This window comes from Durotheca rogersii, assembly GCF_024521655.1.
Source record: "Durotheca rogersii strain YMJ 92031201 chromosome Unknown GGS23scaffold_31, whole genome shotgun sequence".
In the NCBI taxonomy this organism is placed as follows: Eukaryota; Fungi; Ascomycota; class Sordariomycetes; order Xylariales; family Xylariaceae; genus Durotheca; species Durotheca rogersii.
This window is the reverse complement of record NW_026251262.1, coordinates 223,556-243,641: the sequence shown is the minus strand read 5'-3', so window position 1 is coordinate 243,641 and position 20,086 is coordinate 223,556. Positions and strand designations below refer to the sequence as shown.

General features: G+C 53.9%; 4 protein-coding genes across 4 annotated transcripts; 2 read left to right on the top strand and 2 right to left on the bottom strand.

Annotated features, from left to right (window-relative positions):
* Positions 1-1,102: 1,102 nt before the first annotated feature.
* Positions 1,103-3,112, bottom strand: GGS23DRAFT_314164 (G protein-coupled glucose receptor regulating Gpa2-domain-containing protein). Its single transcript, XM_051512819.1, has 2 exons — positions 2,296-3,112; positions 1,103-2,187 (listed from the first exon to the last, which is right to left on the bottom strand). Exons 1-2 carry the CDS (start codon positions 2,982-2,984, stop codon positions 1,344-1,346), a joined length of 1,533 nt encoding a protein of 510 aa, XP_051368292.1. The 5' UTR covers positions 2,985-3,112; the 3' UTR covers positions 1,103-1,343.
* Positions 3,113-9,093: 5,981 nt separating this feature from the next.
* GGS23DRAFT_314081 (SWIB-domain-containing protein) lies at positions 9,094-11,206 on the top strand. The gene is made up of 5 exons (XM_051512817.1): positions 9,094-9,408; positions 9,519-9,847; positions 9,941-10,080; positions 10,237-10,752; positions 10,833-11,206. The coding sequence occupies exons 2-5, from the start codon at positions 9,835-9,837 to the stop codon at positions 11,019-11,021; spliced, it is 858 nt and encodes a 285-aa protein (XP_051368291.1). The 5' UTR covers positions 9,094-9,408; positions 9,519-9,834; the 3' UTR covers positions 11,022-11,206.
* A 1,436-nt stretch (positions 11,207-12,642) lies between these two features.
* On the top strand, positions 12,643-15,572 carry GGS23DRAFT_314007 (uncharacterized protein). Its single transcript, XM_051512816.1, has 2 exons — positions 12,643-13,458; positions 13,530-15,572. Exons 1-2 carry the CDS (start codon positions 13,060-13,062, stop codon positions 15,504-15,506), a joined length of 2,376 nt encoding a protein of 791 aa, XP_051368290.1. The 5' UTR covers positions 12,643-13,059; the 3' UTR covers positions 15,507-15,572.
* A 2,598-nt stretch (positions 15,573-18,170) lies between these two features.
* GGS23DRAFT_607437 (glycosyltransferase family 31 protein) lies at positions 18,171-19,856 on the bottom strand (the record flags this gene model as incomplete). The annotated part of the gene is made up of 1 exon (XM_051520054.1): positions 18,171-19,856. The coding sequence occupies one exon, from the start codon at positions 19,854-19,856 to the stop codon at positions 18,171-18,173; it is 1,686 nt and encodes a 561-aa protein (XP_051368289.1).
* Between the last annotated feature and the right edge of the window lie 230 nt (positions 19,857-20,086).

Here is a 20,086-nt window from a genome sequence, read left to right as displayed (position 1 = left end):
TGAGGGTGATGTGGTGAGATAAGTCGTTGGGGTGAAGGGGAAAAAGAAGCGAAACCTGACTAGGGTCTCTCCATCCCTCTCTTCCCATTCCTTGGTGGTCGTGGGCGGCGCATGGGAGAAGGGATTCCTCCCAGGCTGCGGATAAACCGAATCTGGAAGACGCCCTATTGTACATGCCTGAGCTATCCTAGGTACCTACCTAGGCAGGTAGGTGTCAAGGTGAGCACCTAACACTACGGTGTAATGCCCCAGGCATCAAGCCTAGGAGGTACAGGTAGGTAGGTAGGTAGGGAGGTAGAGGTACCCAACCTAGCTTAGGTACTTGCCCATCTGCCTACCTGGGTACCTACCTATTATTAGACCTTTATCCGAACACACACGTCTGCAGGTACACTCATTAGGCTAGCGACTTCGCTCATGCTAACCTCCACCAAACATTATGTACCTGTAGTCTACCTTAGGTACAATATGAGGTGCCTTCCGTGTCAAGTACCTACAAGTACCGAATGTGGCTGCCTAAGGTACCTAGGTTAGGTAGGAGGTACCTCCTTAGGGACCTCTAGAGGTAGTGCCCGGGTAATATATCTGTGCACCCAAGGTACCTGCATAGATAACTCAAAACCTGCTGCTTAGTCGTCTCTCTGCCCAACTTCTAGTAAGCTGTCAACCCCCGGCTAAATATCTCATAAATTCCCGCAGCACTCGTCACGTGTATGGCCCTCCTCGGAGGATTCGACTCCTGAATCATAGGTAATATTACCTACATACGGTGCCGTCTGTGTTAAGAGGAGTATGAGAAGCGGTACTGTCACCCCGTCAACGATGAATCCGGCGAAGCTACTCATAGCTACAGCTAGCTAGAGGTATCTACGTAGGTAGGTGGGCAGGTACCTGCATCCCATTAAGAGGTACTCTAGATTTGGTATAATCGGGATACATTCTAGCATAGTATCTAACCTAGCAACTTTTCCCTGGTAGCCGCTTAACGATGGGCGCCGTCTTGAATTCTTCCATCAAGCTGCAGGCTCAGATCGCAACAACCTGTTTCCGTCTCGGGACACATACCTAGTTTAGTATCCAGTTAGCAAGGATTATCTAGGTCAAGTATGAATGCCTAGGATGCTTGTGCCGAATACGTGATTGAGTAGCAGCGTTATCTTAGTTAGGTTTAGATTAAGTAAATGCCGGGACGCTATTGAACTTCGTCGAGATATATACAACGTGACCTTCGGGCGTGGTACTAAGATCGGGTGGCCTCGGCACCCTCGCGAATTCCATCGTGACGTTCATGACACGTCAATCTAGGTAATAAGTCTACTGTCGCAGACATACCTATGCCCACTTCATAGGCGTAGGCTTCCCGCGCTGTGGGCGGGCACCTTCTCCGTGCTGTCGATCGAGTGCGCCGACGGCTCCCGCGACCTTGTCTTCGCGTTCTCCTGCTCGATCTCCACCACAACCGTCGTGACCGTATCCATCTGGATCCCTGTCTCCGCCGTTCCCGTGATGCCCCTGAGAGACTCCTGGCTCCCGCCGCCCTGGCCGCCGACCCAGCCGCTGCCGCCGCTCTTAGAACGGCCGGCTCTCCCGTTCCACCCCACCCATTTTTCGATCTTCCCCCATACGCCGCCCCGGCGCCGCCTCCGCTGGCGTTCCCCCTCACCGTTGCCTGGCTGATCCCCGCCTTGCACCCAGACAATATTCCCGTACTGCCGCCAGTGAGGTGTCCGCATGAAGGCGAAGGTCTCGAGGCCGGTATTTTCTATATCGAGCGAGGCGTTAAAGATGATGGTATGGCGGGTAGTCGAAAACAGGAGAACGTCCAGCCAGCCGTTAGAGGCTATCATAGCGCCGGCGAGGCAGAAGTATTCGACGCTTACGTTCGTTCCGGTCATGGTCACCACACGCCCTAAGGCCAGCGGCGCCGTACAGAGAACGTAGATTATCGGATAGATAAGGAAGGCAGGATGATGACCTGAAGGGTTGGATCGCGTTGGGGTATTATTGGTACCGGACCGCGTTGATTCCGACGGATGGCCATGCGTTGGGGGTTGTGAGAAGGCCTTGTTCCGCCTGAGAGAGATGAATATGAGAGAGTACAGGACACTCGTCACCAGGAACGAGAGAAAAATCCAGAAGTAATGAAGCCAGAGGCGAAGGCTCTCAAACTCCACATTGATCCAACACCTTTCCGTGCCCGCGTTAGTCAACGTATTCTCGTCGTCTATAACTAGCAAGTATTCGAATGGCAAGCATATGGTAAGGGGAGAGGAGCAGGGAATGTTCAAAACTCACCATGCCGCTGCGCGGACGTAGAAACCACCGACTCCCCTGCCGTTGTTGGTGGCGGCCACACCGGCGATGGCCATGACATAGACGAATACCCAGAGAACGACTATAACCAAATACAGCGCCCACTGGGGAGGCTTATGGCCCCTTACAACGGAGAAGTAGGTGTGGACAGCGATGGCGCAGATGAAGCAGCTCGCAGCTAAATCACCGGTCGACACGAACCAACCCTGGGCCCAGCAGGTCGGGATGCCAACGGTAATCTCGTTGTTCTGGGCCCATGGCAAATTTAACATGAAAGCCGTGGCCTGGTGCATGTCGGCGAAGAATAGGTTGTAGACGAGAACTAGGAACTGATTCGGTGATCCCTTCCTTGCCACTTGCTGTTGCTCAGCATCTCTCTGATCCTGCGGGATGGCCTTCTTAGTCGCGCCAAAGTTTCTCTGTGCCAAGCCTAGCGACAGGTCGTTTGCCGGGGCTTGTTGTTGCTGAACTTGGCTTTGTCTATTCTTTCTGTAGTTCAGGTGCCATGTTACCAGCTTGTATGTCAAATACAGGAACAGCGTCGTCGTCGAAACGAACGAGAGCATGCCACAGACGACAACGGCAACGAGCCCGTTGCGATGGCTGTCGGCTAAGGGCGATAGGGTATCGCTGACGGGAGCCAAAGGCCCGTAGTCATCTATATTCGCCATACCCAACTCTTCTTCTCCTTCGTCGTCCCATGGGGAGGAAAGGGGATTAGAACGATAGTGAAACGGGAGGAGGGAAGTATGCGTGCGCGGACACCATTTGCCAGAGGTTGATTGTTCCGAGTGGCCCGAGAGAAAGAAGAAGAAGGTGGAGGGAGGGAGAGGGAGAGAGGGCAGATTGTAAATGATATACTAACACCGGCCGGCACTAAGTTCGGCTTCATTCACCGAGATGCTGGTTGGCGGTGCGTTGGAGTGTTTTACCTGCGATATACCTGTATGGTGGCAACGAAACCCTTTTCTCGTAGACAGGGTTTGAGATTCCAGGGTTCTAAATCGCGGGTCACGATTCTTCTGTTCAAGCCCGAGAAGCCGGGTGCGTCTGCTCTTCCAGCACTCTGCCTTTTCTTCGATAGCCACCCAGGCGATGAGACGGTCCAGACAGGCTAATTCTTATTAGCGCCACCCGTCGATGGAGCATTCTTCATGCTACTACATACTCGACAAGGGAAGGGGACGGGGGGTTTGCTCGCTACATCATCCGGCCGAACGGCACAGCTAACGGCATCCTGGTCCATATAAAGCTAGCTGAAGGGGTTCATATGATGGCCGGAACAAGTCGGCGTTAAGAATATTGTTGTTATCCTGCCAGGGGGGGGATCGCAAGTTTTTGGGAAGACGTTCCGACCTCTGGTCAGTTACGCCGAGTCGGTCGTGCAAGAGGGACGCCGGTAGGTGCAGTCCTCTGTGGGTGACTTCGAACCGGACTGGGCGTCCACGTAGGTAGGTATTCACAGAGCTATAGTAGAAGGTTGTAATGTTCCAAAGTGTGGGACTCGGTTGCTATGACCCTCGGGTTTCTACCTGGTGTGCCGCGCGCTAATGTAGGTATCTAGGCTGAGGAGTTCGAAGAGAGAGTCCCACACAAGTGTTATTCTGCCGCTTGCAACCGATCTCTGTTTTAAGTGAGCAGCATGGCAACGGAGGGTAGGGACAAGGGGAATTAAATAACGTCTAGACACAACAAGTAGGTGGTGGCTTGTCTTTGATGGAGATAGAGCTTAGGGAGTAATACGCAGTAGTTGGGGTTGCTTGATATCTACGCATCCTACACGTCTACGTTTTTTATTACTATGTCGCATCCTATGTAGGTGTGTAAGCCGGCGTCCCTTCCCACGATGCCACTGACTCGACTCGAGGCCTTTCGCTGATAGGATCGTGGAGTTGTAAGCTGATGTTGATACAATATTCCTATTTCTCCCTGTCTAGAAGGAACTGGTGGCTTAGAAACCACCGAAGAGTACTCATACACGCATTAACGTGTCAATCCCCGACGTGACGTGCAGTTCGTCTAGCTAAGACAGTCTTGTCTCCTCTTTGCACCCTATTTTAGGGCCTTGGCTGCATTTCAGCTTGCGTCTCGACCCCTGAATTGGTTTGGTCTCTCAACCAATCTCGGGTCACGTTAGGATGCCACCATGAGGAAAGGAATGGTCGACATTGAGCTAAGGTGGCCCTAGCACTTGGGTGGCCATGCGGACTTGACGTTATATATCTAGACTGTTTTCTTGATTCAAGGGCATAGGAGATCTTGGCTCGTAGGCTAGTATAGTAGGGACAAGGCGATTTTACAGGTACATGAAGAAATGAACGAAACTATGTGGAATTTTCGCCTTTAGCTTCCAGATACCCGCCTTTGTCCTAATATTAAGGGTCACCGGCGTGGGGGGGAAAGGGAGGGAGAAGAAGGGCTACTGCTAGTTGGTAGGGTGCGGCTTTCCGCTGAGAGGCTCATCCACCAACACATATACCTACATATGTAGGGATGACTGACAACCCTGTCGTCGGCGTTTTGTGGCTGATAGCGGCCGGATGTTAGGAACGACATACATACTCTGCGTATATGATATAGCTATGTTGCACGACCAACACAGCGTAGACATGAATGTATGTAATACATACGGCCCACACGATACCTGGCTTGACGAGCACATCCTACGCGGATTCGACGGGGCATAGGAAATGCACGCGTCGCTAAGCGATATGCCCACCATGTACATAGTATGAAGGTATGTTACGTACGTGCAATAAGGAGCCAGCCTTGTCTGTGCCATCAGCGACTAGTTGACAGGGCGTTTAAAGTGACGGGACTCATCAAAGTACATGGTTCGAAGTAGCGGCTCCAAGGTTTTCCGGTGATCTGAGTGGTATGGAATTACCTTGATGCCATGGATGTGGATTGGCTGGCAGAGCTGGCCGATCTGTACGGATCTTTTTCTCGTTGCAAGTTGGAGCTAGGCTCCTAGCTTTTCGGCGTTGAGTCCGACCCCAACCCCGGTCTCCTTACTCCTTATATATGCTAGGGTACATATATAGGTGCCATACGTACTAGGTTCCGGTATAGTCTGGTTGAGGGAGCATGGACTGCATGGCAGGCCTTTAGGACTGTATGATAGGTCTTGAGAATCAACTAGGAGGGAGTGCCCTTGAATGGATGGTTCTTCTCACGTATGAATAATTGACCATCTGGTCATGTTACACTCCCGTTAGACTGTTGCCCAGAGGCCGGCCTATCAAGTTGGCGATTACCCATCGACGATGGCCTTTCGCTTGTTACCGTTGCCACGGGTTCCTGGTTAGCGATGCCTGCCTGCATTTCCTGGGACACGCCCGAGAACGTGACGCCTTCCTGACCAGCTATACGGCGGCGACCGCGTTTGGTATGGGCCAGGAGGCTGCCTGTGGGTGTACTCCAAAACCCCTGGATGGAGAGGGGAGGCGATGGATGAAGAGGTGTGAGGGGCCACCTGCATAGGCCTAACACCGGCGTAGCTATAGGAAACCATGAAGCTACCAAATAATAAAGGAAGTCCGATGGGGCCAATAACCGGCCTCGACCCGGCCGGGGATCGGAGCGCCGCTGTTCCCAAGCGGCGGCGGCAGTGTGCTGTAAGGCATGGCAGGTAGCACATACTACGTACTAGCAGATGAATGGCCTGGGCCGCAGGCCATTCGTCTCTGGTTACGCATACAATGTGTTGAAGCCAGCGGAATTACTGTATTGCTGGCGCTGCAACGACTCGTCTTAGATTACATATGCACGTGGTAGGTGGTAGTAAACGATGTAACACAACCTTTGCAGGGCCTTGCACGGCAATTTTGCACTTTTGCGTTGCTACCTCCTCCCTGACGAGAGAACACGAGGATTAGTGGTAGTGAGTATCAGCTCTACTCAGCTACGGTGGTCGAACCAAGCAACCAAACCGTGGAGCCGACAGCTTCCCCAGATAGACGAACGGTGTTGCGTTGCGTTGTCTCCATTGCATCGGTGTGGACATATGCACGTTAGATGGCTTGTTGCTTGGTAGAAAGGTGACGATGTATTTATTTTGCCTAAGGAATTTCCGCCGTGCCTTCGATGGCTTTGGGTCTCGGGGGCTTGAAATATTCCGATGCGCCGCCATCCCTTGCTCGTTGTGCCCCATTAGCGTTCCGACGGATCCCGAGCTTGCGCATAGGTGCGGGAGAGAGGACACGAGGACGTCGTAAGACGGATTAGGAAACCAAACCAAACCAGCCTGGATTGTACTGCGGCTGGCTGTGGATCTCGCGTTAGGTGAGAGGTGAGAGAGGTAAGAGAGGTGAGAGGTGAGCTGCGGTTGCGTTGAAACGCTCGTCGAACACGCAGTGAAGCTTCTCGGGCCTTTCTACTTCTTATATGGTCTGCGTTAAGGACCTCTTAGAGTCTGGGCAGTCGCACGGTAGTGTCGATAACATGCGGTTAAATTCTATAGCTAGGTATGCGCCAGGACGAGCTTTTCCAACAGCCGGCCCGGCAGCACAGCCAATCCCCCACGATACGAGACCTCGATGCCTTCTATCGTGAGGTGTGAGAAGCTTCTTAGGTACCGCCGACCTCCGGGTTGATGCGTAGGCCTTCGGGGGCCGACTTCGACGTAGATCAAAGCCCACTTTTGAGCGCCGTTGTACGTCAGGCTCTTGAAGCCTGTGGCTGTGGGTCACAGACCCGTTTACCTGGAACGTGCCACATGTGTGCGGGACACCAAGAGCTCGTTCGCATCTCGTGCCTCCTCCTGCCTGTCCCCTGCCTTGGGATAGGCAGCTCCTTGTGGCATTGCAATGACGACATTTCCATCAGTAACGCACGACGCCGGTCTTCTTCGTGTATGGAGACCGCCTCGGCGTTCGGATGCTACCTATCCATGTCCATATCTCAATCCCATCGCTTCTTAGCTGGGGCCATGGGGTTTTATGTGGAAGGGCTGATATCGCTATTTTCGTATGGTTTGTGGGATAGCCAGTTGCTCGGCGAGCGGGTACCTCGCCAGGTTATGGATGAGACTGGCAATGACACTGGGGTGTCCGGCGGGCGCTAGGTGTTTGCCCTCTCGAGGCATAACGCGGTATTGTTGTTCAACGGGGGGTTGTATACTGAGGATGGCACACCTGTCGTGTCTCGGCATGTTGATTTTCAGATCACACCTCGCGGACCGCCGACAGGGTAATAGTGCGAGCAACATGCTAGCAACAGCTTCAGGATACTCGGGCGGGGAGACGGAGGGCGAGTCGATAGGGCATTAGATGCAGGGGTTATAAGGAGACGAGGCGTCTGTTGGTATATCATATCTATCGAGCTCCGGTCGTCCGTCATCGCATAGTTGCGCCGGCGAGATAAAATACTAGTGTTGTACGGCAATGGACGAAGCGATGGCGTAGGGAAGTAATAGGTAGTTCGTGGGCTGGCTTCCTGGATGGCACCTCTGTGTACAACGTTTTCGATCCTCGTAAGCCGTCATCAGGGCAGACTGGCACGCCTCGTCAGACCGCGGTAAACAAACTTGGGCGTTGATTGGGATCGCCACCATAAGTCGTCGGGTAGAAGCTGAGATGTTGACTTCCTCGGTGGCCGATTTGCTTCGAATAGGGCGGCGGAAAGAAGGGGTTGACAAGAGTAGGCGTGCTATGAGTCTGGACGAGGCTCAGGACATATCAGGTAGGTAGGTAGGTACCTACGTAGGTATGCAAGTGATGAGATAAGGTAGCCCGACCCGGAGAAGAATACCATAGGTACCTAGGTACCTACCTAAGGTACCTGCTATATAGAGGTGCGTATAGGAATGTGTTGTGTGGCTTTAGATTTTGGAGCCCATGACTAATGACGTGAGAACGTGGCGCACCAGGACCCGACCCATAGAGCTGTGATTAGCCCAGTTTAGCCGCATCTTCCCTCCCTCCCATCTTCCCGTAACCTTCTTCACGCTAGCGCTGCCGCTTGGTACCGAGTCCAGCCTGTCGCTCCGCTGCTGCCCTCCCTCTTCTGCCGAGCAGGGCCCTCTCGAAACGGGAAACATGCGACAGATACGTAGGGAGGCCAGGGTTATCTACATATCCCCATATGGCTTATAGGCATGCCTCCACGTCTTTCTCTCTGTCTCTCTCACTCTCACTCAAGATATTGTACACCGTATCTGCCTTAGGTACCTACCTACCTGCCTACCTCCTTACCTGAGCTGATGGCTGATGGGCCAAGAGGTTATTGTTATATTAGGAGGTACCTACCTTACGTTAGGTATGTATTCACGATACCCGTAGGTATATGCCGGTACCTTCTTACCTAAGCCCCGTAAGCCCCAGTGCCAATGTTGTATTGTTAATGGGTTGAGGATTGTTCGAACCGCACCTAGCTTTTGCCTCCCTGACTGGACCTCAATTTACCTCACCGTTGGCTGTTGTCCATCCCTAAAAACTTCGTGTTCTTGTTGAAAAAGACAAGAGAAAGGAAAAACAGGTTAAGGACACCGAACCTTTCCGTAGGTCCGCGCTCGTCTGTCCCTCTGCGCACTGCGCTGCGTACCTGTTACACATCTTTCCCCTCTACTACTTACCTATCTGACGATCTTTTTTTTTCTTCCTCTTTTGTTTTGGCTTCTCTCTGTCACTCATTCGCTCTGCTAGGTCAGCCGTTGCAGTGGACCAAGCGCTCTGGCTCGCTCGACTAAGTACCTAGGTAGCCATATATCCCCGTCCCTCCATTTTTTTACCCCGATCCCACAGGCGCAAATTGCTAGACGTCACCCACTCAATCGCCATTAGGTTGTTCAGGCGTGTCCCTCGCAACCGCACCACAACACCATAGCATACTCAACCCCCCCCCCCCCCCAAATATCCGCATCCGACGACCACTCTATCCGACCTGATCTGCTAGCATCCCGTCTCGTGTCGCGTTCGCATATACCCACCTGCCAATTGCTCCGCCGTACTGCTGTCGCTGTCGCCGCCCTCCTGTTTTTTTTTTTTCCCACCCCCTTCGTCGCACAACTAGCCTTCTACCTGGTGGAGTCGATATCTGGTCAGGCGCGCCGAATACTGCGGACGAGCTGCTATTGGCGTTGGCTCCGAGCAACAGGTATGCATATCTCCCTAGCTGATATTCCAACTGATCACTCTCGCGATCTCTTGTCTTCCGCTCCTGCACCTTGTATCTCTTCGACTGATAACCATTGACGATATCCTCAGATCCTTGGAGATACCTACCGCCCTGTTGTTACTTTCTTTCTCGTGTGCTTCCCGATAGCGCTCTCCGCCTCGGCCCAGCCAGCAGTACCATACGCGACTCCCGAGTCCGACATCAAACTTCCCGTGCCCGCTCCCCCCCCCCCCGCTATGCTCTAACTTCCGAGGCGACTCCCTCTAGCAGACTACAGCGCCTGCATTGATTCCTAATTTGCTCCGCCTTCATCTTCACCCATTGCCATACAAAACGCCGCCAAGATTCGATCTTATCTCGCCTAGTTACCATACGTCCTGAGCTTGTACATACGACGCCTACATCATGTCCGCACCCTGTAAGCCCGATTCCCCTCCCATCTTATATTCTAGCGTTGCTACCGTGATCTAGCCGTGTCTGCGACTCGTGAGCAGCTGACTGATGGCCGCAGTGACTCTGGAGGAGGAGACCCGCTACACGGAAGTCATCGATGGGATCTTGGCTACTGCTGACCTCCTGACCGTCACGCGCAAGAAGGTGCGCATGGGTCTCGAGGCCGCCTTAGGCGGGAAAGATTTGTCTAATCAGAAGGTAGATTGCGCGCCCTAATCTTCTTTACCGCGTTGTGGCTACTGATAACCACACCCCCCTCCTCCCTCCCCCTCCCCCGTCCGGTCCTCTTCACAACTGCCCTGCTGAACGGCGGCGCACTGAATATTCATGTCTAACTAATGTCGGCTATCACAGACCGCGATCAAGGCGCTCATCGAGGAGCGCTTCGACGCCATATCTTCTGCCGCTCCGCCACCATCCTCGGCAGCTCCCCAGGATGAAGCCGCATCTCCGCAGGCGTCACCTAAGCGTGATGCTAACGGATACGACGAGAATAGTATAGACGCCTCGGAAGAGGGTAAAGAGGACGCCAACGGCGACGAGATCAAGGTGTCAGTGCAGCCGCCGAGAAAAAGGCAACGCAAGGAGAAGAGCGAGGACACCGAGGATGCCGACGCCAAGTTAGCAGCGCTGCTGCAGGCACAGGAAAACCAGCGGACCCGCGCGACGCGCGGCGGCGGCAAGCCGAAGGCGCCTGCGAAGAAGAAGGCGGCGCCTCGGAAGAAGAGCGATAAGAGAGTTCGCCCCGAAGATGACAGCGACGTCGACGGGAGCGAGGAGTCGGGCACCCGGCCACGGAAGGCTGGCGGAGGCTTCCAGAAACCGTTCAACCTCAGCTATCCGTTGGCCGAGCTATGCGGCGAATCCCAGGTACGCTTTCTCATCATCATGTCCACCCCTCGGTGATTGTCGTTCTGTTGTCGGCTCGGCTTACTAACCCCATCCCTTAGCTATCCCGACCGCAGGTGGTCAAGAAGTTATGGGAACACATTAAGGGGAATCAACTACAGGACCCGAACGACGGGCGGCAAATTCGATGTGACGAGAGAATGCAAGCCGTTTTCAAGCAGGCTAGAGTGGACATGTTTCAGATGAACAAACTAGTCGGTAACCATCTCTACCCCGTGGACGAGGAATGATACACGGGTCCCAAGGATAAGCTCAGGGACGGCACGCGTACCTATCGTATTAGGATAGAGTGTGAAGGAGGAGGGGAAACAGAGAGACGAACACGTCGTGGAGTCTCACGGTTGCATTTTTTTGCCCAGTGGGATTAGCATGTTTATTTATCACAGTTTTTTCTCTCTCTCAAGGTTGTTCTCCTTACTACCACCGGCTCTTTACGTGTCATGAGAGATGGATCTCGGGACGAGTCACCGGAAGGCGTTTTTTATGACGGAACAAATTGAAGCGTTGGACGAGGCGACGCGTGCACCAGATCGCCTGCGTACCTGACGATACCTATACCTCGGGAGTTTCGGGGCAAGGTCTCGGGCTGGCAGGCCCCGGATGATTGTGATTGCTGGGAGACACGGGTCTGGGTGGGTAGGTTTGTACGGCAGTACACGAGTTGTAATCTACCTGCCCACTTACATCGCCACCATCGCCGTTGCAAGTAGAGATTTCGAGGTATCCAAGCTTACGTGCTGTCGTTATCGTGGTAATTTGCGTTGGGCCTGGCTGAATTTAGCACTGGCAGTTAGGCTCCGCGTGCTTGTGTGAGGTCGACGCAGCCGAGCGAGCGACAGATGGCGATACCGTATCGGCCCTCAGATGGAGGTTTCGCTCCTCAGCAGGAGGTAGGTACCTACATACATACATAGGTACCTCCCTGCCTTGCCATTGTATATGAGGGGCGCTTACAGGTATCTGCCTCCTAACATAATATAGCTGGGTACCTAAACAGGTCTCGAGTTGTGGTCTTCCGTCTTACTCATTATGATCCATAGGCGGAATTCCCCCCTCCCCCCGCAATTGTGTGGCTGTACGCATTGTTTATAGCGACCTCATACTATATAGGAGGTATGCCGGGCGTGCCATTGATGGGGATTGGCATCAACCATGTGAGCACTTGAGGTGTAACTCAGTGTACCTGTAATGGGATGTAGGTACTGAGTGCCTAAGTATGCACATACATATACTTAGATGCCTAATAATTAATGCATATATAGAAGTACCGTATATACCAAGGTTCGCCCATGTAGGTACCCAAGTAGTTTTAATAAATTAGGAGGTACCTACCTACCTACCTACGTAAGTAGCTGCTGTACGGGGGGATAGAGGTCTATCGGTACTATATTACGTTCTATTACCCTCTCTAGAAAGGATTATTATAGCTAAAAGTATTTTTATCGTGACGCTAAAACAAATTAAACTCAGAATGCTATATAGGTATAATATAAATACTATATCAATTTAGTAGCTCTTTTTAAGGATAAAATAGCTATCTTATATAGTATTAAGTTAAAATCTATATCTAAATTAATATAATATTGAAAAATTAATAAATACTACCTTATTAAAATAATCATATTATAATAATTATATTATATTATAATAAAATCTGTATTATAACTTTTACTATAAATATTTTATACTTATAGAAAGAGTTTATTAATGTTATATTATATAGAGATTATATTTATATTATATTAGCATTACAGATATACTATCGATAGACCTCCCCCTCCCGCTATAGTATTTTTAAATGTTATATAAGGCGGGTATATACCTAGGTACGTACAGAAACAACGAGTACCTGCCTTCTAGAGATAAGACAGGCAAGATATATAGGTAGGTCCCTTAGAACTTGCCCAACTTTGTCTTACTGACCGGCCTCAAATACCTCAAACATTTCCGCTCCTCCGTTCCTCATCACGTTCTTATGGGCTATCCAATTGATAGGTAAGATCAACACACTCTAGCTAGGGGTACTTGCGTCCAGACTCAGCAGCCGCTCGACCTACTGTCTTTTTCCTCCCGCGTTTCGGCGTCTCTTTATTTCCCTCTTCTGTCGTCCTTCGGCATACCAGCTCACGTCGAGTAGAATCAGGTACAATCTATCCGGACCTTTGGCTGCCGCCTCCCAGGGCGGGAATACCTTAGGCATCTAGGGTAATCGATATCATCTAGTCGGACAGATCTCACCCCTCAAACATCAAAATTAGGAGCCATTCGATGGAGGCACCAACTACAGGATCCGGCGGCGGCCCTCGAGGCCCGAACCGAGATGGAGATAGGGACGATACCAACCCGAGAGGAAGAGGACGGGGCCGTGGTCGTGGCCGAGGAGGTGGCCGAGGAAGATCGCAACGCGGAAGAGGGGGAGGGGGAGGCCGTGCGCCGGCATCACCACCGTCGTCCTCGTTATCCGCACTACCCCCGCCTCAGCCTCGCATACAACCCGGCAATGACGAGGCTAGCCGGGACGAAGAAGACACAGAGGCCGAAGTGTGTTTCATCTGCGCAAGCCCTGTCGTTCACCAGTCCGTCGCCCCCTGCAACCATAGGACCTGCCACATCTGCGCCCTGCGCATGAGGGCCTTGTACAAGAATAAGGAGTGCGCGCACTGTCGAGTATGCCTGCCCTGCGAACCCGCGTGAAGACGGATAGGCGCTGAAGGCTAACCCGCCCGCTTCGTGTATAGACACCCGCCCAGTTTGTCATCTTCACCGACGACGCTACGAAGCGATACGAAGATTACTCCGACGCCGACGTTACCAGCGCCGACGATAACATCGGTATTCGCTATACGAACGAAGATATAGTCGGAGACACCGTTCTTCTCCTGCGCTACAACTGTCCTGATGCCTCCTGCGACTTTGCCGGCCTCGGCTGGCCCGATTTACACCGGCACGTTCGTAGCTCGCACCAGAAGAAGATGTGCGACCTCTGTACCAGAAACAAGAAGGTTTTCACCCACGAGCACGACCTGTTCACCGACAAGGAGCTCGAGAAGCACATGCGACACGGTGACGACCGTCCCGGTACCGTTGACCAGACAGGCTTCAAGGGCCACCCGCTTTGCGCCTTCTGCGGTCAGCGGTTCTACGACGACGACAAACTTTATGAGCACTGCCGAAGCAACCACGAACGCTGCTTTCTATGCGACAGAGAAGACCCTAGACAGCCTCATTACTACCGTGATTACAATTCCTTGGAGGACCATTTCAAGAAGGGCCATTTCCTTTGTCCCGATCGCGAGTGCCTGGAGAAGAAATTCGTCGTCTTCGGCTCCGAGATGGACCTGAAGGCACATCAGCTCAGGGACCATGGGAATTCGCTAGCCAAGGACGCGAGACGCGACGCTCGTTTGGTGGACATGGCTAGCTTCAACTATCGGCAGCCCTATCAGCCCAATCAGCGACGTGGCGGCGGCGGAGGGTCCGGTGCAGATAGGGATGGCGACGGAGAACCACCGCGAGAGCGACGAGGAAGAGGTCGCGATCCGAACGCAGAACCGATTCCGGCCAGCTCGGCACAGCCGCTTCGGCGGGACGAGCTCGCTCTTCAGCGGCAGGTGACCATACATTCCTCACAGTCCGTATCAAATCGGACTTTTGGCGGACAGCTGTCATCACCGTCACCATCAGCTCCGGGACCTGTACCAGCAGCAGCTAACAACGCCGCACCGCCTAACCAGATGAGCCAGCGTGCGACTGGAGGCCCCGCTTCGACGCCAGGTGCACCTGTTGCGGAGATGGGAGGACTAAGCCTGACAGACCCGAATCTCACGCCGGAAGACCGCGCACGACTAGTTCGTCACTCGGCGGTGATTGAGCGTGCCTCGAATCTATTACAGAACGACCGTAGCAAAACTGCCGCTTTTCGCAGCCATATATCATCATATAGACAGGACAAGGTGTCCGCCGCTGCCCTAGTCGATGCGCTCTTCTCGCTGTTTTCGGACACGTCGTCCTCTGCCCTCGGCACGCTCGTGCGCGAGCTCGCCGAACTCTTCGAGGACAAGAGTAAAGGTGACAGGCTGCGGAAGGCATGGAACGACTGGAGGGCGATAAATGAAGATTACCCGACGCTCCCCGGTTTGGGCGGCATGCATGGCGCCACGACGTCGAGCACCGGCTGGGCAGCCGCTGCCGCCAGTTCTCCCGTCGCAGCAGCGGCCGCACCGACGCAAAGACATACCACTCGAGTGCTCAAGCTCAAGAGCTCTACCCAGCAGTCGCAACGACTAAACGCACAGCAGTCGCCGGCGTTATTTCCCAGTACCGGAGCGTCTCGTCCGCCTCCAGCGCCGTCTTCGGCAGCCTCTTTCCCCGCTCTACCGTCTAGCACCAACGCATCCCGATCCTCCTCGACTGCGTTGTGGGGCTCGACGGGAACATCGCAAGCGCCGACAAGAACCCCCAGGCCGGCCAATCGAGACGAGGCGTTCCCGGCTCTCCCTACCGCCCCCAAGCCTACGACCACCATATTCGGATACGGAACGGGGAGCGTACGCAGAGATATTGGCGCCTCGAGGAACGCGGGCTCCGCATGGGGTGCGTCGAACGAAGGCACGCCGGCTCTGGCAGCGGAGGCCGAGGGGAACGACGGTGAGGGAACTACCAAGGGGAAGAAAGGCAACAAAGGTAGAAAGAAGGTCCTCGTGCAGTGGGGATGAAGAATACGGAGGCCACGGTCGGGACGGTGGTGTTCGACGGACTACATGAGACGATGAAGCGGCCGGTCGGAGCGATTTCGATCCGGTCAGTATAACGTGTCCACCCTAGTTGCGCGTGCTGGCCGCACCGCACTATAGCACGCCAGGTATCGTGCGCGGTAAGGGCTGTGAGAGCTGGCCCCGTTCGTCATAGTTGGTCCCCTTGTTCGGGGTCCTGTCAGGTTCCGGAGTACTTTCGGAGGCATTCTGGCCCGAGGATTGCTTATTATACGATACCGGTCGTACCCCTTGCACACCAAGCCCACGGGGACTCCCTTGATTATGCGGCTTAGTTTGACGGGAAGCCTTTTTCATTGGTGTAGTAAGAAGGGGCGGGCGGGAAAAGTTACTTCTGGGATATGTCATAAGGGTTACATGTGGAAGACTTTTGTACCTAACCTCACTGGCACTAAGGCTTGGAAAAATGTGACTTGGCTATGGGAACGAGAACGGCTTGCTGCTCCGTATTAGAGGTCGATACGCTTCCCCAAACTGCGTGGTGGTGCCGCCCGTCAACCGCGGGATAGCATCGTCGGGCCCTTTCGACGCAGAGTCTTCACGGCGACACGGGTATGCATAGGTACACTACGCGGAAGCTGGCGGGACACGGCCTGTAAGTCTAAATAGACGCTGACTTGCGTCTCCTTGTGCTCTTGCGAGGGCCGTTGTTCCCTGCCTCTATTACCCCCTCTAACCTAGGATTGCTCTGTAATAAGGTATCGCATAGTAATAGCACCGCCGTGGACGTTGGTCTATTCGTTGCATACCTACTTGCTGTAATATAACTGTAGACTTGTCCACGCCCATCACGATCTACTATATTGAAGCCTCGACTGCAACAGCAGATAGATCATCCACCCCATCGTTAAAGAGTTGGGGAGTGGCACTTGAGAATTCCGAGAGGTAGGTATATTGTGCCATAGCACCCCTAGGATACCGCGAGAGACATCAGGCTGGTAGTCTTCCTTGCATCCGGAGGAGCAACTTTGTACTCGGCACTGGGATTGGAAAATGCCTTCATGTTACCGCCTGTTACCCGAGAACTACACGCACACAAACTAACTCCGTTTAATAACAACTAGGCGCCTCGTAGTGCAAACTATTAGCACCTCCGCCGCTAAGAACAGACTTCTTTTTTAATCAGTTTTTTTTTTAATAGTTTTATTATTATTCATATTTTGCTCCCAGCTCGGTAATCACGCCTACTCGACATGTCGACGCCTAATTACCTACGCCCAGCTCTTCTCCCGCTAGACGGGAACACCTACCGTACTATTGCACAGGGGCTCGCCGTGTCCCGGAAGCCTGGGAAGTAGTAGGGGGTTGCAGCTGACTTTGCCGCTTGCGCAACTTGGCTCGGCCGTCGTCCTAGAGAGAGAGAGAGAGAGAGAGAGAGCGCGCGCCCCCGGTCCCCTCTAGTCGCCTCGGCGACGCGACCGGCCGTACACCAAGCGCCGCCGGACCGGCTGCCAGCCTCACGCGCGGCTGGGTGCTATTGGCACTTAGCTCTCTCTGTGCCTGCGGTGGTGCGATCTTACGAGTGCAGTAAATGCTAACCCGAAAACCCTCCTCCCCTTTCCACAAGGCCGCGACACCTGCTTGTCTGTATTATTTCGCCAATTCACAGGTCGCGATTCGCTTGGGTGTGTGGCAGCTCCCAGACTAAACGCGCGTGGCGGGCATGCCAACAGTTGTCCTGCGAGGTCAGCAACCCCGGAATGACGCGGGTAGGATGTCAGGATGGTAGTGATAGCCCACGGCGTGGTAGTAGGCGGGCGATACCTTTAGGGGCGACGCCGTAATGAAAGTGCTTGCGAGAGACAAGGGAAAGGCCCCCTTTGAGCGAGCTGGAAAAGGTCCTCGGCCGAGGACCGCGGTGTTCTTTGAGGATCGCAGCACCAAGTACTCTACGGCGTCTCGTCTGTTTTGCTGTGGCTCGCTGTCCAGAAACAGCTTCTTCCAGTTCTCATGTAAGAACCGCTGCGCGCATAGTTAGTCGTCGGTTTGGGTCTCTTTAACGAGGCCTATGCTATGCAGAGCGCTCTGCAAGTCAGAGTTTGCACATTAGGGGCCTGAGAGCGAATTTGAGGATCGGAATGCTTGTAACTTGGTTACCCGCAAGCTCGATTCCCCCTCAATGAGATCAGCGCGCTTGAGGTGTTCGACCCATCACGGTGGCAAGTCATACATTACCACCGGTTTCCTTAGAATCGTAACCGATAGTATAGGCCTACGTCCAGAATACAAAATCAAACCGTCAAACTCACTGCTTACAGCGTCGGGGTCACGTAGGCCGAGTCTGAAAGCAATCAGAAATGTCAAGGCGAAGTAGCAGAAAAATAAGAACGAGTGAGTTAGGAGCTACCTAAGGCGCCGAGTGCTGCCAAGGTAGTAATATCCAGGGTATAATTTTTTTCTGACATGCCTTGTAGTAACCCTCCCGGGACCAAAAGGAGCACTTCCACGTGGTCTACCGGTGAGAAATATGCGATGAGAAATATGCAATGGCGCTGTCCCCGACAAGCGACTTTCCGATCAGGCCCTTGACCCGTCTAGACCTTGACAAAAGAAATTTTTAAAGAAGTGTGCCTCCCTCCCATGAACAAGCAAACGCCTCCAATCTAGTTAATGCCTTCGCCATACCAATTCGACGACCTCGTCGAGTTCCCCCCTGGCAGCGTCGCCAACCCTAAGGTATAACTGTTGGAAATCCCCGTTCTCGCCGAACTCGGCGGCCCTCAATTTATAGCTCCTCTTCTTGTCTGCGGGTAATGCCTTTCTCAACGGGCCAATGCTGAAATCGTAGTCCTTGCCGGCCTTGTTCCACGTGCCCTCCATCGACTGCAGGTCGACCGAGTCAAGCCCGTCCGGATACATCACGATGGAGAATCCGTTGGACAATACCGTGTCGGTGCCGAATCGCCAGCGCTGGAGGAAGCAGTCCCCGCACAACTTGACGGCCGCGGCCATCTTTTCCACCGGCTCCTTGTACCAGCTCTTCCAATGGTGTAGGTTCAGGGGCCTCAGACCCGCTTCGAAGAAGCCGCTCACATCCTCCCGCATGTCCTGCTGGTAGAGGCCGGGTAGGATGGTCAGCTTCGCCTTCGAGTTCGTATAGACACAGTCGCGGATGATGATGTCGCCCTCCTTGCTGGTCGCCTCGTCGATACACTTGAGCGCCTGGTCGCCTAGCTTCCTCGCGAGCGGCGCCGATAGGAATGCGCCCGCACCGCCGAAAGCCATGAAGCCAAATGTCCGGACAGCTGCAAAGTCCTCTGAGAGGGCGCCGACGTAAGCGTCGGTTTCGTGATCCAGCTTGGCCAGGCTGTCCGAGAGCGGCTTCAGGCTCGGGAAGAACGTGTCGTCGTCGAGGAGGCCGAACCACTGGGCCTCGGGGCTGGCGTGCTCGAGCATGCTGACGAGCACGGTGAAGTGGTTCTGGGACGTTGTGAACGTGTCGTTGATGGGCCTGACCAGGGTCGCGTTGATACCGGCAACCTCGAAGGCGCGAGCTAGCTTGTCCATCTCCTCGGCCTTCTTGTCCTTCGCGTCGGTGACAACGGCGACGAGCTTTGCGCCCGTGTCAGACATCCAGTGAGAAAATGGGCGGATCGAATCGTTAAGGCGGTGGAAGTCGGTGGCCACGCCGAAGACGAGATGTGCGAAGGCCGCGTCCGGATAGGGGTTCGGGACGTGAAGCTTGATCGGCGCCGAGGTCGGTATGGTGACATCGCTGCAGTCGTACAAATCAACCTCGACGTCACCCTTAACGAGGGGCTCGGTAATGTTTACGACATCGTCCCTAATAGTGGATTTGGAAAAGACCGGCTGGATATAGCGACGGGTGTAGCGTACCCGCTCCGTCAGCTCCAGATCGATGCTGGAGCGCACAAGAAACCGGAGGTCCTCGGGGCAATGCCTAGGATCGGGCAACGGCATCTGCTGCTCTTCTTCAGAGGTGCCTCCGGCTACGTTAGAATAGTAGCCGGGCAGGACCGGCGGAGTCGGTGGTTTCTCGCCAGCACCTGGCTTCCGATCGGGCTCCCCCTTTCCGGAGGTGGGACGAGGCGCGGGGGAGGCCAATACGGTCGGTAAGACAGTGGTGGTGGCGGTCTGGGCGGTGTTGCTGCCGTGGCCTGGGCCAGGGCGCTGTCCCAGGGTTACCGCATCTGCGATGGAGGCAACCTGGGAATTTGTGGCCGGGTAGGATGGGGGAACCCGGTGATAGAGGTGAAGGGTGGTATAGGTAACGAGGAAGGAGAGGATGATGCTGGCGACGACAAAGACGCGGGGTACCTTGGCGGGAAACATGAGAGGACGCTTTCACCGCATGGGTGTCATAGCTATGAAGTTCGGTAGAGAGCAAGAGCAAGGAATAAAATAGGGAACTATCGTGAGTGATGGTAAGTAAGACTGCGTGAAGGGGTTGCGAGAGTAAGAGGGAGGGGGTCGGTTGGCCGACGAAGAAGAGGATGATGGGTCGGATGATGAGGGAGAGGAAGATGCGGGTGTAGTCGAGAGGAGGTAGGGAATAAGAGCTG

Coding starts and splice junctions, on each gene's coding strand:
- GGS23DRAFT_314164 (XM_051512819.1), bottom strand. CDS start 2,984: ATGGCGAATATAGATGACTACGGGCCTTTGGCTCCCGTCAGCGATACC. Junction 2,188..2,295: donor TACGTCCGCGCAGCGGCATG/GTGAGTTTTGAA, acceptor GGGCACGGAAAG/GTGTTGGATCAATGTGGAGT.
- GGS23DRAFT_314081 (XM_051512817.1), top strand. Junction 10,081..10,236: donor AAGATTTGTCTAATCAGAAG/GTAGATTGCGCG, acceptor CGGCTATCACAG/ACCGCGATCAAGGCGCTCAT. Junction 10,753..10,832: donor AGCTATGCGGCGAATCCCAG/GTACGCTTTCTC, acceptor CCCATCCCTTAG/CTATCCCGACCGCAGGTGGT.
- GGS23DRAFT_314007 (XM_051512816.1), top strand. CDS start 13,060: ATGGAGGCACCAACTACAGGATCCGGCGGCGGCCCTCGAGGCCCGAAC. Junction 13,459..13,529: donor AGGAGTGCGCGCACTGTCGA/GTATGCCTGCCC, acceptor CTTCGTGTATAG/ACACCCGCCCAGTTTGTCAT.